This window comes from Symphalangus syndactylus, chromosome 4 (genome assembly GCF_028878055.3).
Source record: "Symphalangus syndactylus isolate Jambi chromosome 4, NHGRI_mSymSyn1-v2.1_pri, whole genome shotgun sequence".
NCBI classification, from domain to species: Eukaryota; Metazoa; Chordata; class Mammalia; order Primates; family Hylobatidae; genus Symphalangus; species Symphalangus syndactylus.
This window is the reverse complement of record NC_072426.2, coordinates 156,438,300-156,450,800: the sequence shown is the minus strand read 5'-3', so window position 1 is coordinate 156,450,800 and position 12,501 is coordinate 156,438,300. Positions and strand designations below refer to the sequence as shown.

The window sequence follows — 12,501 nt, the reverse complement described above, 5'->3', positions numbered from 1 at the left end:
TGGTTTTGTACTAAGCTCTTGGGAAGTTCTGCACAGTAGGCCATGTGATATCTGTCCAACAAGCACCATAAATAGAGGTGCTGCCTCCAAAAGGTCGGACATAAAATTGAAGGTTTAGATTTAAAGTGATTCTATAAAGAATCCTATTTGGGTATATATCGTCATTAAACTTTATTCAACTTTCTGATTACATTGTTTTCCAAATAAATGATAAAGATAATTAAATATAAGAAAATGAAATATACCACAAACTTGTAGGTTTAAACAGAATATGCAATTATGCATGTATAAACATAACTGTTGTGAAGCTGAGTTGTATTTTTACTGGATCTTTAGAAATGTAACAAAAATAAAACTTCAGCACAAATGGAAGTTTCTCAAAATACAAACTCAGTAGGCATAGGCAGATGTCTATTTTTTATCTTATAGGTATAATTTGATTCCAAACCTGCCTCTTGATGAAAGTTTGCTCCTTTGAGAAAGGAAGTTCTCAGGGCATAATATTATTTTCTCAGGAATACAAAATTATAATTTTCTAAACTCTATTACCAATATCCCCAGTGTGTGAGCATCCTCAAAGCTTGAAAATATTTTCCCCATATGGGGTTGACAGTCTCAATACATCTCTCACTTAACTAGCAAAGTTACCTGTTTAATAACTTGGTTGGCACTTGTGCCTAAACTAAGTCACCTGTCACCTTTCCAATCAGGGCATCGCCTAACCAAAATGAACTTTAAATGTTTACTTCATGTTTGAAATGGAAATAAAACTTACTACATATACGAAACTTGACACGAGACACCCTGTTGTTATCCAAGGAATTCAGAAAATACTTTTAATATTCACAGAATATTTATAGAGATTTAAAGTAGCTAGCACTATTTTTTTCTTATATATTCTCCAAATATAAGTGGAGAATATTTTGGGCCATTTTAAAACGTTAAAGCATTTATGATGCTTCTTAGAGCCTATTCCCACACATGCCTTTCACAATCAGCCTCTGGCACAAAGTCTTGACATGGAATTTACATCTAAGGAGACAAGCATCTCCCTAGTCCACATGGTGCCTGTAAGGTATCAGTTTTAAGACAGCACAGCAGAATAGTCACCAGTGTTGGTGTTCCAGTAGGTGGCTGACTTCTGAGGTCTTTGGCACAGTTGTTTTCTTTCCTGTTCCCGTCTTCGTTCATCTCAGGCACACTAGTGCAGGAACTTAAATCTTCTGTACAGCTACTGTCCTCTGGCAATTCAACTTCAGTCTCTTTTTCAGCCACAATTTCGTCAGAGGCCTCTCTTAGCATTGTTAGCCTATGGTAAAACAAAAACAAAACACACTTTTGGTAGGCAGGCATGCTCCATGAACACGCAACCTGGGCATGCTAAGTTGTTATCTGGGAAATAAACAGACTCACACACAATGAGCCAGGCCATTGCTTTGGCTGGGGTTTTTAACTAAATGTCTCATAAAAAAAAAAAAATCTTCACTTCACCCTCTAGTAACCTGCAGCAAAATCACCATAATGTGGTACTAAAAAGTTAAACTCATGAAATTTAACCTAATTTCTAGATATTAAAATAGACATATTCTGAAAATCACAGTTTAATGTTAGCATTTAAAAATATTGACACGCTATAAAATAACTTGGTATTCGTTGTTCATTTATTGTAAAATTAATCATATAAAAGTGAATAAAGAAATAAGGATTTTAAATACTCATTTTATTGAGTGTGCTCACAGTCTAGCAGGGAGAATCCTATGTTAAGGAAGTTTTTCTTCTAAACTAGCAGAAGGCTCATTTTTAACAAAAGCCCTGGCATGGGCTGAAGTGGCATTGTAAGTGATATAAGTGGTGCTCCAGAATATAAATACAGCTTACATGGAATATATAAGGCAGGAGTACTGGGATGGTTTAGAACATCTCATATTTTGTTGAGTTTCATGTTCTCTGAACGCAAACATTCTTTCCATTGATAACTAAATGTTCAGCTTTAATTTGATTGGTGACATAATGACAAACTGGCACAGACTAGTTAATAAATGTCTAGCCATGAAGTGAACACAAGGGGAACCATTAATGACTACCATGAGTTATAAATTCCTTTGTTTACATATTAAGTGTACTGTTTGGAAATATGTGTGAAATAAATTATATTTTACATATATGAGAATTACTATTTAAAGTTACTATAATGGACTCTCATATTTATTTGTTTTGCAGTGCTGTGATTTTTATTCACTACGGAGGACTTTTTATAAGGATAAAGTATATCTATCTTTTTACATCACAGTAGAAGCTCTTCCTTCCAAATGTCCCTGACTGCGTTATTTATGATATACCGTGTCACTCTAAGTTTCTAAAAAGTTTTCTATATACACACATATAAATGCATGCTATATATGTATATGCACATGTGTTAACAGTAGTTCAACCAAACATAACAGTATAAACAACTATATATTAAAAATTAACTCAAATGATTTTACACATATACTTAAAAAGTGAAATATTCGCTAAAATTTGTTTTAAGAGAAAACAGTACAATCCAGGAAGGACAGCTCTTTATATATAAATGAACCTGGACAATAACTGTAATAACTTCCTCCTCTGCCCCCCACCTTTTTAAAGGATTGGGTGTGGATACAGGGAAGGACACAGAAAAGAAGGTAAGAGTGGTAACAAACAGAGAAATGAGTACTCAGAAGTTGTTTTTTAAATACCTGCTTTGTCTTACTAGACCCTAAATGGTACTTCCAGGTAGTTAAAAGAAAAATAGAGTGACTTTTAAAATTATCTATAACTCTACAATAAGCTACCATATCTTTCAAAATCAAGTTCAGACTTAAAAAAAAAGCTCAGAAATAGTGTTTTAAAATTACTCGAAACAGGAACAAAGAATCTGGCTAATGTTTTAACTTTGCCCATAATCTTGCCATTACTTCCTTAACTCTCTAATGACCAAGGAAAGACTTTTCCTAGCATAGCTTCCTGAAGGTGCAGTGCATTCCATAATTCTGGAATAAGCATGAGCCTACAAAGGTTTCATTGTAAGACGTGTAAACACATCATCTTTGAGTTCCCAATAGCAAAAGGAAATAACTGTTTAACCAGTCTCCATCTGGACCCCTTTGCTCTTCTTGTCCTGATTCTTCTGCTTCTTCTTCTTGTGCTAATTCTTGTTCCACAGCTAACAACTCAGCTGATGTTCTTGCAAGTAAGGCTGACACTGCATCCTGGAGAATGTAAAGCATATGGCAATTAATATCATATACTTGAAGAAATGATTTAAAAACTCATCAGATGGGAATTTACACTTCTATCTGTAAAGAAGACTCAACTCTCCTGCTGAAAACAAATATGAAAGCTGAATAAAATAGAATCCAAAACAAGCAAAACCTCTCAGACGTTTTAAAGCAATGAAGAACAACAAAGGCAATCAGGACTAGAGGGCCAAGATCCCAGGCAGAACAGAAATATAATAAGGTGAGCCATTGCCACTCTTTTCCCTTAGTGTATTTGTCAATTCTAGTGGTGAGGTACATGGGCTAAACAGATTGTGGCTGCCTAGAACAGTGGCAGTGTCAGTAGGATGGGAAGACTAAAATTGAGTTCAGGACTACCAAGGCAGTCAACTTACAAGAGGTTAGAGAAAATGAACTGTAAAGTGAGCTCAATATTCTGCATGATATTCCTGTCATGGCATTTGCCATTCCTAAGCTGCCTATATGCAGAGTAAGAAGGTGAGAAACAAAGCAAAAAAACAGCTGCTATCATGCTAAAATAGTAAGCAGATATTTCCATTGTCCCATACAGTCTTATGGAGAGCAAAACTGGAATTCAGGTCCCCACATGATTCAGGTAAGCTACCCATATTGTCATTTGCCTTTCAGAAGAATATAAAATCCTCTCTGGAGGAAGATAATCAGTCAGTTATCCTCATACGTAATATCCAGTATTTCATTAGGACCTAAAGAGTGCAAGTCAAGAGAAACAATAGCTAAATAAGGCAGACCCACAGATGATCCATACACTACAGGCATTGAGAGAAAAATTTAAGATTTTATGAATAATATGCTCAAAAAACTGAATGAAATGATAAAGAATTTCAGTGGTATAAACAAAAAGAAAATCACATTAGCATATTAGAGTGAAACTGCTGAAAAATCAAAGAAAAAGAAGAATCTTACAAGCAGTAAAAGAAATGATGCTGTGTGAACCAACAATTAAGTTGTCCTCCAAAAGCTCAACAGAATCAATGGAAGCTAGATGACAATAAAATGATATTTTTAACATGTTCAAAGAAATAACGGCAGAGCTAGAATTCTGAATATGCAGCAAAAAAACCATCCTTCACAAATGAAGTTGAAATAGATACTAACAGGTCTATACTAAAAGAAATATTAAAGGGAATTCTTTGAGCAGAAGCAAAATGTCTCAAATGGAAGCACAATAATGCAGAAGGAAATAAAATATAACAAAAGGGTAAAAATGTGAGGAAATCTGAATGAATACTAATTGTCAATGAAACAATAATAATATCTTGTGAGATTCAAAATATATGACAATAATAGCAGAGAAGGAGGAAAGGGAATAAAATGGAGTTAAAGTCTTTGAAAATCTTTGCATTCTCTGGGAAAAAGTAAAGGAATTTATGGTAGTTTTTAATAAGTTAAGAACTCATGCTATAATCTCCAGGGAAACTGCAAAAAATAAAAGACTGCAGATCTAGTAGAGGGGAAAATGAAAATTTAAAAATAATTCAAAACAGGGAAAGAAAAAGAATAAAGATGGAATTAAAAGAAAACAAATAGGAAGATAATAGGATCAAACCCAAATATATCAATGATAGCATTAAAAGTAAATGAGCTAAATATTTCAATTAAAAGATGAAGATTTTAAGACTGAATAATGAATCAAAACCAACTACATACTGCTTATAGGTAGAATACTTTAAATACAGTATCTCAGAAAGGTTGAAAGTAAAAGGATGAAAAAAGATAAACCATGCAAACACTAACCCAAAAAGGCTGATATGTAGCTTTACTAACACCAGACAAAGTAGATTTTAAAACAAAAGGTATTGCTAGAGATAAAAAGGAACATTTCATAATGATAAAAGGTTCAGTTGAACAGAAAGATGCAATGCAATGCTAAAGGTAAATGCCAAATTTACTTTACCTAATAACAGACTCAAAAAGCAATACTTCTAAGTCTAAATAGACTGAAGTACAGAGATAGAATCTGTAAACAAAAAACTCCACACACAAAAAAGTACAGGACTGGATGCCTTCACTTGTGAATTCTATGAAACGTTTACAGAAGAATTAATACAAATTATTCTCAAACTCTTCCAAAAGGTAGAATGCTTTCTAACTCATACTATGAAGCCAGAATTAGCCTGATAAAAACCAAAGCTATCACAAGAAAACTATGAATACAGACACAAAAATCCTGAATGGAATACTAGCAAACTGAGTCCAACAACATACAAAGGATCTACACTATGACCACGTGACATTTATCCTAGGAATGCAGGGTTGGTTTAATACTTGAAAATCAATTAATAAATTATATCAATTGAATAAAGAACAAAAACCACATGACCATCTCAACAGATGCAACAAAGGCATTTTACAAATCCAACAGCCTTTAATGATGAAAAGCAGTCAACAAACTTGGAAAAGAAGAGCTTTTCCTTATTCTGATAAAGGACATCTATGAAAAAGCCACAGCCAAATTCATACTTAATGGTGAAAGGCTGAAAGCTTTTCCACTAAGATCAGGACCAAGACAAGGATGTCTGCTCTTACTACTTCTTTCAATATTGTTTGGGAAGTTCTAGCCAGGGCAAATAGGCAAGAAAAAGAAATAAAAGGCATATGACCGGAAAGGAAGAAGTAAAATCACCTCTATTTGCAAACAATATGATCTTATAGAAAATCTAATGGAATCCACTAAAAAAACTATTAGAATTAATAAATGAGTTCAGTAAGGTTGCAGGATACAAGATAAACAAAATCAACTGTGCAACAAACACTTAAAAATGCAACTGAGAAAACAGTTCCACAGTGGCTGGGGAAGTAGGGAGGGTGAGGAGGTAAAGGGAAAGGTTATTCAACGGGAACATCAAGTTACAGTTAGAGAGGCAGAATAAGTTCTGCTGTTCTAATGCCCAGTAAGGTGACTGTAATTAACAACATTGTATTATATACTTCAAAACAGCTACAAGAAAGGATTTTGAATAGTCTCATCACAAGAAATGATAAATGTTTCAGATGATGGATTTGTTAATTTACTCTGATTTGATCATTATATAATGAATACATGTACTGAAACATTACACTGTTTCAGTGGGTCCTCAAACTTTGTTTTAAATGATTAAAACATTTAAATGATTAAATATCTGATATAATTTATTGATTTTCAAGTGTTAAACCAACCTTGCATTCCTAGGATAAATCTCACTTGGTCATAGTATAGATCTTTTTTATGTTGTTGTATGGGGCCATGATGAACAAAACTTTTAAAAGCCCAGTTCCATTCACAATAGCACCAGAAACAATAAAATACTTAGAAATAAATTTAACAAAAGAAGTCACATACTGATCCTTTTGTAGTTCCTAAGTGTGACATATGCCTCCTTCAAATCTCATTAGGACATCAGCACATTACCCATCTCACATAAAAATAAAAAAGAAAAATGAAAGAAATACAAACCTTGAAAACTATGAAATATTATTGAAAGAAATTAAAGACCTAAATAAATGGAAATATGTCCTATGTTCATGGATCAGAAGACTTAGAACTGTTATGATGACAGTATCTTCCAAACTGACCTACAGGTCCAATTCTACCCCTATGAAAATCTTAGCTATCTTTTTTTGCAGAAATTAGTAAACTGATACTAAAACTCTTATGGAAATGCAAGGGACTCTGAATAGCCAAAATAATCTTTAAAAAGAAAAACAAAGTTGGAAGACCCACACTTCCTGATCTCAAAATGACTACAAAGCTATAATAATCAAGGCAGTGTGGTCCTAGCTTAAGTACAGACATATGGATTAATGACCAGGATTGACAGTCCAGAAATATAAACCCTCACATTTGATTTTCAACAATGGTGCCAAGATAATTCAAGGTGAAAGAACAGTTTTTGCAATAAATGGTGCTGGGACAACTGCATATCCACATACAAAAAGACGAAACTGGATCCACATTAAAAACTCAAATGAATCAGAGACCTAAATATAAGACTTTAAAACTGTTAGAAAAAGACGCAGGAGTAAATATTTGTGATATTAGTTTAGGCAAAGCAGTCTTAGCTATGATACCAAAAGCAGAAGAATTTTTGAAAAATGGATAAACTGGACTTTTAGGAAAATTAAAAACTTTTGTGCTGTAAATAAAACCATCAAGAAAGTGAGAAGACAATCCACAGAATGAGAGAAAATATCTGCAAATCATTTATCTGATAAGGGGTTTGTATCAAGAATAGGTAAGAACTCTTATAAATCAATAACAAAAAGATAAACAGGCTGGGCACGGTGGCTCATGCCTGTAATCCCAGCACTTTGGGAGGCGAGGTGGGCAGATCACCTGAGGTCAGGAGTTTGAGACCAGCCTGACCAACATGGAGAAACCCTGTCTCTACTAAAAATACAAAATTAGCTGGTCATGGTGGTGCATGCCTGTAATCCCATCTCCTCTGGAGGCTGAGGCAGGAGAATCACTTGAACCCGGGAGGGGGAGGTTGTGGTTAGCCAAGATTGTGCCATTGTACTCCAGCCTGGGCAATAAGAACAAAACTCCATCTCAAAAGAAAATAATGATAATAAATTAAAAATAAATAAATAAACAATAACTTTTAAAAATAGACAAAGAATCTGAAAAGACATTTCTCAAAAAAAAGATATACTAATGGCCAATAAGCCTACGATGCTCACCATCATTAGTCATTAGGGAAATGTCAATCAAAGCCACAGTGAAACACCACTTCACACCCACAAGAATGGCCAGAATCAGAAAGACAGATAACACATGGCAAGGGAGAAACTGGAACCCTCATACAGTGCCAGTGGGAATGCAAAATGGTGCCAACACCTAGGAACAGTTTGGCCGTTCCTCAAAATATTAAACACAAAGTTACTATACAACCCAACAATTCTACTCATAGGTAAATACCCAGGAGAAATGAAAACATATGTCCACAAAAACACTTGTATACAAATGTTCATAGCTGCATTTTTCATAATAGCCAAAAAGTGGAAACAACCCAAATGCCCATCAGCTGATGGATAGATAAAATGTGGTACATCCACGATAGAATATTATGCATGAATAAAAAGGAATAAAATACTAATACTGCAACACCATGGCGGTACCTTGAAAATATTATGCTAAGTGAAAGATGCCACAAAAGAACAAATATTGTATTATTCCACTTACATGCAATGCCCAGAAGAAGCAAATTTAGAGACAGGGATGAGTGGTTGCCTTGTAGTAGAGATTAGTGGTTGCCTTGGGGGAAAGAGGTTAGGGAGAACTCAGAGTCTCTGCTCGTGCACACACGGCTTCTTTGGCGATGATGTCAATGTTCTAGTATTAGACTGTAATGTTGGTTGCACACATAACTCTGTGAATATCCTAAAAACCACTGAGTTGGGTGCTTCAAATGGATAAACTGTCACACTTTAAATGTGTGAAATGTATGATGTATGAATTATATTGTAATAAAGCTATTTTTAAGAACTTACATAAAGTGTGACCATTATAAAAGCATTCTTAAGGATAAAAAATCATATTTCGCCATCTTGTATGCATTGCTTAGTGTCTACCACAAGCCTGGGCATGTAATCTAAAATGTACCATTATGTTTGTTTCCCTTTCACCACCCACTACAGTGTCTACTATAGTTTCTCACACACAGTAGATGATCAATAAAACACTGTTGTTTAATTATCTGACTTTTGCTTAGGAAATGCCTTCCTCATAATCTAAAATAAACTTGAACTCAGTAACAATATCCACAAATGCCAAATTCATGATGAACGGCCTCACAAAAGGCCCCTTTGTAAATTTTTTGAAGTACTGTATTGAAGTATGGTTGTGGGCTACAACCCACCCCCCATTTTTTTGAGACAGAGTCTCTTTCTGTCATCCAGGCTGGAGTGCAGTGGCATGTTCATGGCTCACTGCAGCTTCAACTTCCGAGGGTCAGTCGATCCACCCACCTCAGCCTCCCCAGGAGCAAGGACTTCAGGCATGCACCACTGCACCCAGCTAATTTTTTTGTTATTTTTGTAGAGACAGGGTCTTGCTATGTTGCCCATGCTGGTCTTGAACTCCTGAGCAAAAGCAATTCGCCTGCCTCAGCTTCCCAAAGTGCTGGGATTACAGGCCTGAGCCACCACGCCTGGCCTTCACAAAACTATTTAATAGAAAATACTGAGGGCTATTGATGTTACAAATGAAAAGCTAACATACTGTTTTGGCTTAATAATTTCAAATTTGCAAAATATAAAAGTGCCAAATGTATAACCTGACAGTGGAATCAAACAATGTGAACACAATGCATGAAATGTATACATTTAAATTAAAAGATTTTTTCCATGATCACTTAAAACCAGTAAAGCCTCCATGTCAGTTTATTTTTATAAGGAAGTGTGAGCAGAAAAGAGTGCTCCTTTTATAAACCATATTTGAAACAAAGCTGGAAATTAACTTTCTCTTTTTTTAGGAAGCTGGGAAAAACAAAGTTGTGAAAGGAGAAAAGGACAGTGAAAGTGATAAAAGCATTTTGGTCTCGTAGCATTCCATATTTCATATTACTTTCATATTATATATGTATTTCACATTACTTTCATATTATACTCTAAATTTTGACTCACCAAGTCTATAGAATCTACTAACGGCTGGTTTGGTTGAAATACGGAGTCCTCATTTTCTTCATTCTTTTTGCAAGGCATTTGCTTGGAAGGAAGCAAGTTATACCACAGAGTGAAAACCTCACTGGAAAATGGTAAATCTGCCAGGCTGATCTGAGTTCCAGCCTATGTAAGTGAAAGAAAACAAAGAAAAAAAGATAAAAGAGAAAATAAAATGTTTAAATTAGTATTTGTTCTGATATAATAAAGATTATTGAATGAGCTTGTTTTAGGGTAAAAGAAATGCAATTCTCCTGACATAAAGCATTGCTGGATTTTTTAAAACATGGGGATATGTTATATTTTCAGCTGTGACTAAATAAAAAATAACCCCCAACCTAAAAGCTAATCCTGGGATTAGTTTGTGAGATACCATTTTGCGAAGACCTAATGACTAAGCATGCCTTTTATGTAAATGTGAAATTATTATTATTATTTTTGAGATGGAGTCTTGCTCTGCCTCCCAGGCTGGAGTGCAGTGGTGTGATCTCAGCTCACTGCAACCTCCACCTCCTGGGTTCAAGTGATTCTCCTACCTCAGCCTCCTGAGCAGCTGGGATTACAGGCACGCGCCACAACACCCAGCTAATTTTTGTATTTTTAGTAGAGATGGGGTTTCACCATGTTGGCCAGGCTGGTCTTGAACTCCTGACCTCAGGTGATCTGCCTGCCTCGGCCTCCCAAAGTGCTAGAATTACAGGCATGACTCACCGCGCCCAGCCCCACAGTACTTCTTATAATATGCTGTAAAGGTGACTTGATTATTACAAACAACCTATTATCCACTGGAAAAAAAATAAAAACTCCACTTTGGTTCTTGAATAAGACATCAGATAGCAATAGTTTTCTTTAGATACATAAGTTAGTAGAATGGCAAAAAAAGTAAAGGATAAAGGCTTTCATATTCCACCAAATCACACATAGACAAAATCTAAATTAAATTACACTCTTCTTTAAGGCTATCAATTAACATATTTATGAACTTTGTTGGCGCCTCTGACATCTATTATACTAAATATGACATCTATGATACTAAAGCCTTTCTGATAGCCTAACGAGTCTGTTATCTTTGCTTCTTTCTAACTTTATTGTCAGACAATACCCTCATTTTTTTCAAGAAAAGAAAACGAAGAAAAATTAAGAAGAAACCTATCCCTCTTAAACTTTGTTCATCATGAAACATGTGTGTTTCTGTGCTTCCCACTGGACTGCAGAGAAAAGCTCAATTGGAGACTCACATTGTTTTCTGAACACCTGGGAACATCTCTAGATGCCTGCATTTGAACGCTTATGTAACTTTACTGTGACGTAATGGTTTGCTGGTTATTACGCACAACAGTGTGTTAAACTCACAATTAGTTAGCTCTGAAGTCTTCTGCTGTAGCACTTAAATATCGTATTGCTTTAAACAGTAACACCACGTCTTCCCAAAAGCTCCAATACTGTGGTGGGGGAGAATGAGGTGAATAAGGGTACTATATAGTACTCAGTGGTCTCGCTTGATTTTAATTTGTAACAGTGAATTATGTGGGGATGTCTTTTTGATATCTGGCTTCATCGCTTACTAGTTGTATGACCGTAGAATATATTACCTCTCTAAGCAGCTCCTTATCTGAAAATAGTGGATAATCATCCATTTCATAACCAATCTTTCATCAGGTTGTCATGAGGATTAAATGAGATAATATACACACAGCACTCACACAAAGCTTGGCATTGGTACTGGGAGTGGTAAGCACACTCCATGAGTGATAGTTGTCACAAAGGTAAAGTTCTTCTGTGGTTAAAAGGTAGAAAGCAGCTTTTATAGAAAATCACAATTTATAAGCAGATTTTAAAGGTCTGGAATAAGAGAATAAACAGAAACCATTACTTCAGAAAAAAAAGAACACACACTAGATGTGTCCCAAGATGTTGGGCAGTTCTGTAGTGATTTCTAGGGCTGGCAAAATAGCAACTATAAAATATATTCTCAGACCATCCGATCGTAAGTGTTATTTGGTAATGGGAATGATGAAGAATCCTACCAGGCATTCTTCCCTTCGGTGTTTACTGACAGAGCAAAGATCTACCCTCAGTGTCTTCTGTTGTAAGGCTGTTTGGGAAATGGCGACTCTGAACACATCATTGAATAAAATGGATTCTGTGGGCAGATGAACTTTTGTGCGAAACAGACAGCTGACATCAGTTGAGGAAGGAAGAACTGCAACCCTAAAATATCTGCAAAGAACAAGAATAAAATGGATTTCATAGGTACTTTAATTATACCAGATTCACAGCTATCATTTGAAATTATCTGCAAAGAGAGAAAATGAGGGATCATGGAGTTCAAGATCAATCTAAAGTGTTGCTGCCATCACGGGTCCGTGCTCAGCTGCATAGATGCTCTGTTCTTCACCCACCCGAGCTGACTACGCCCCTGAGCATGCAACGGCCCAGCCTCCACTCACCACGAGACTGCAGCAAAGGCACATGATAGGAAAGTGAAGAGGAAGAAAATCCGTAGGGCAGACGAATTTAACGTCCCACCTGCCCCATGGACAGCCAATTCCAAAATAAGTTATTTCTGAGCCTGGGA

General features: G+C 35.6%; 1 protein-coding gene and 1 pseudogene across 1 annotated transcript in view; one reads left to right on the top strand and one right to left on the bottom strand.

The window, feature by feature from the left end:
- The window catches only part of WWC2 (WW and C2 domain containing 2), a 228,616-nt gene that overhangs the window by 34,985 nt on the left and 181,130 nt on the right, over positions 1 to 12,501 (bottom strand). The window contains 5 exon segments of the mRNA XM_055276493.2: positions 1,111 to 1,309; positions 3,036 to 3,088; positions 3,090 to 3,233; positions 9,888 to 10,049; positions 11,951 to 12,143. Coding sequence (XP_055132468.1) covers positions 1,111 to 1,309; positions 3,036 to 3,088; positions 3,090 to 3,233; positions 9,888 to 10,049; positions 11,951 to 12,143 — 751 coding nt within the window.
- LOC129481482 (uncharacterized) lies at positions 6,606 to 6,682 on the top strand (annotated as a pseudogene).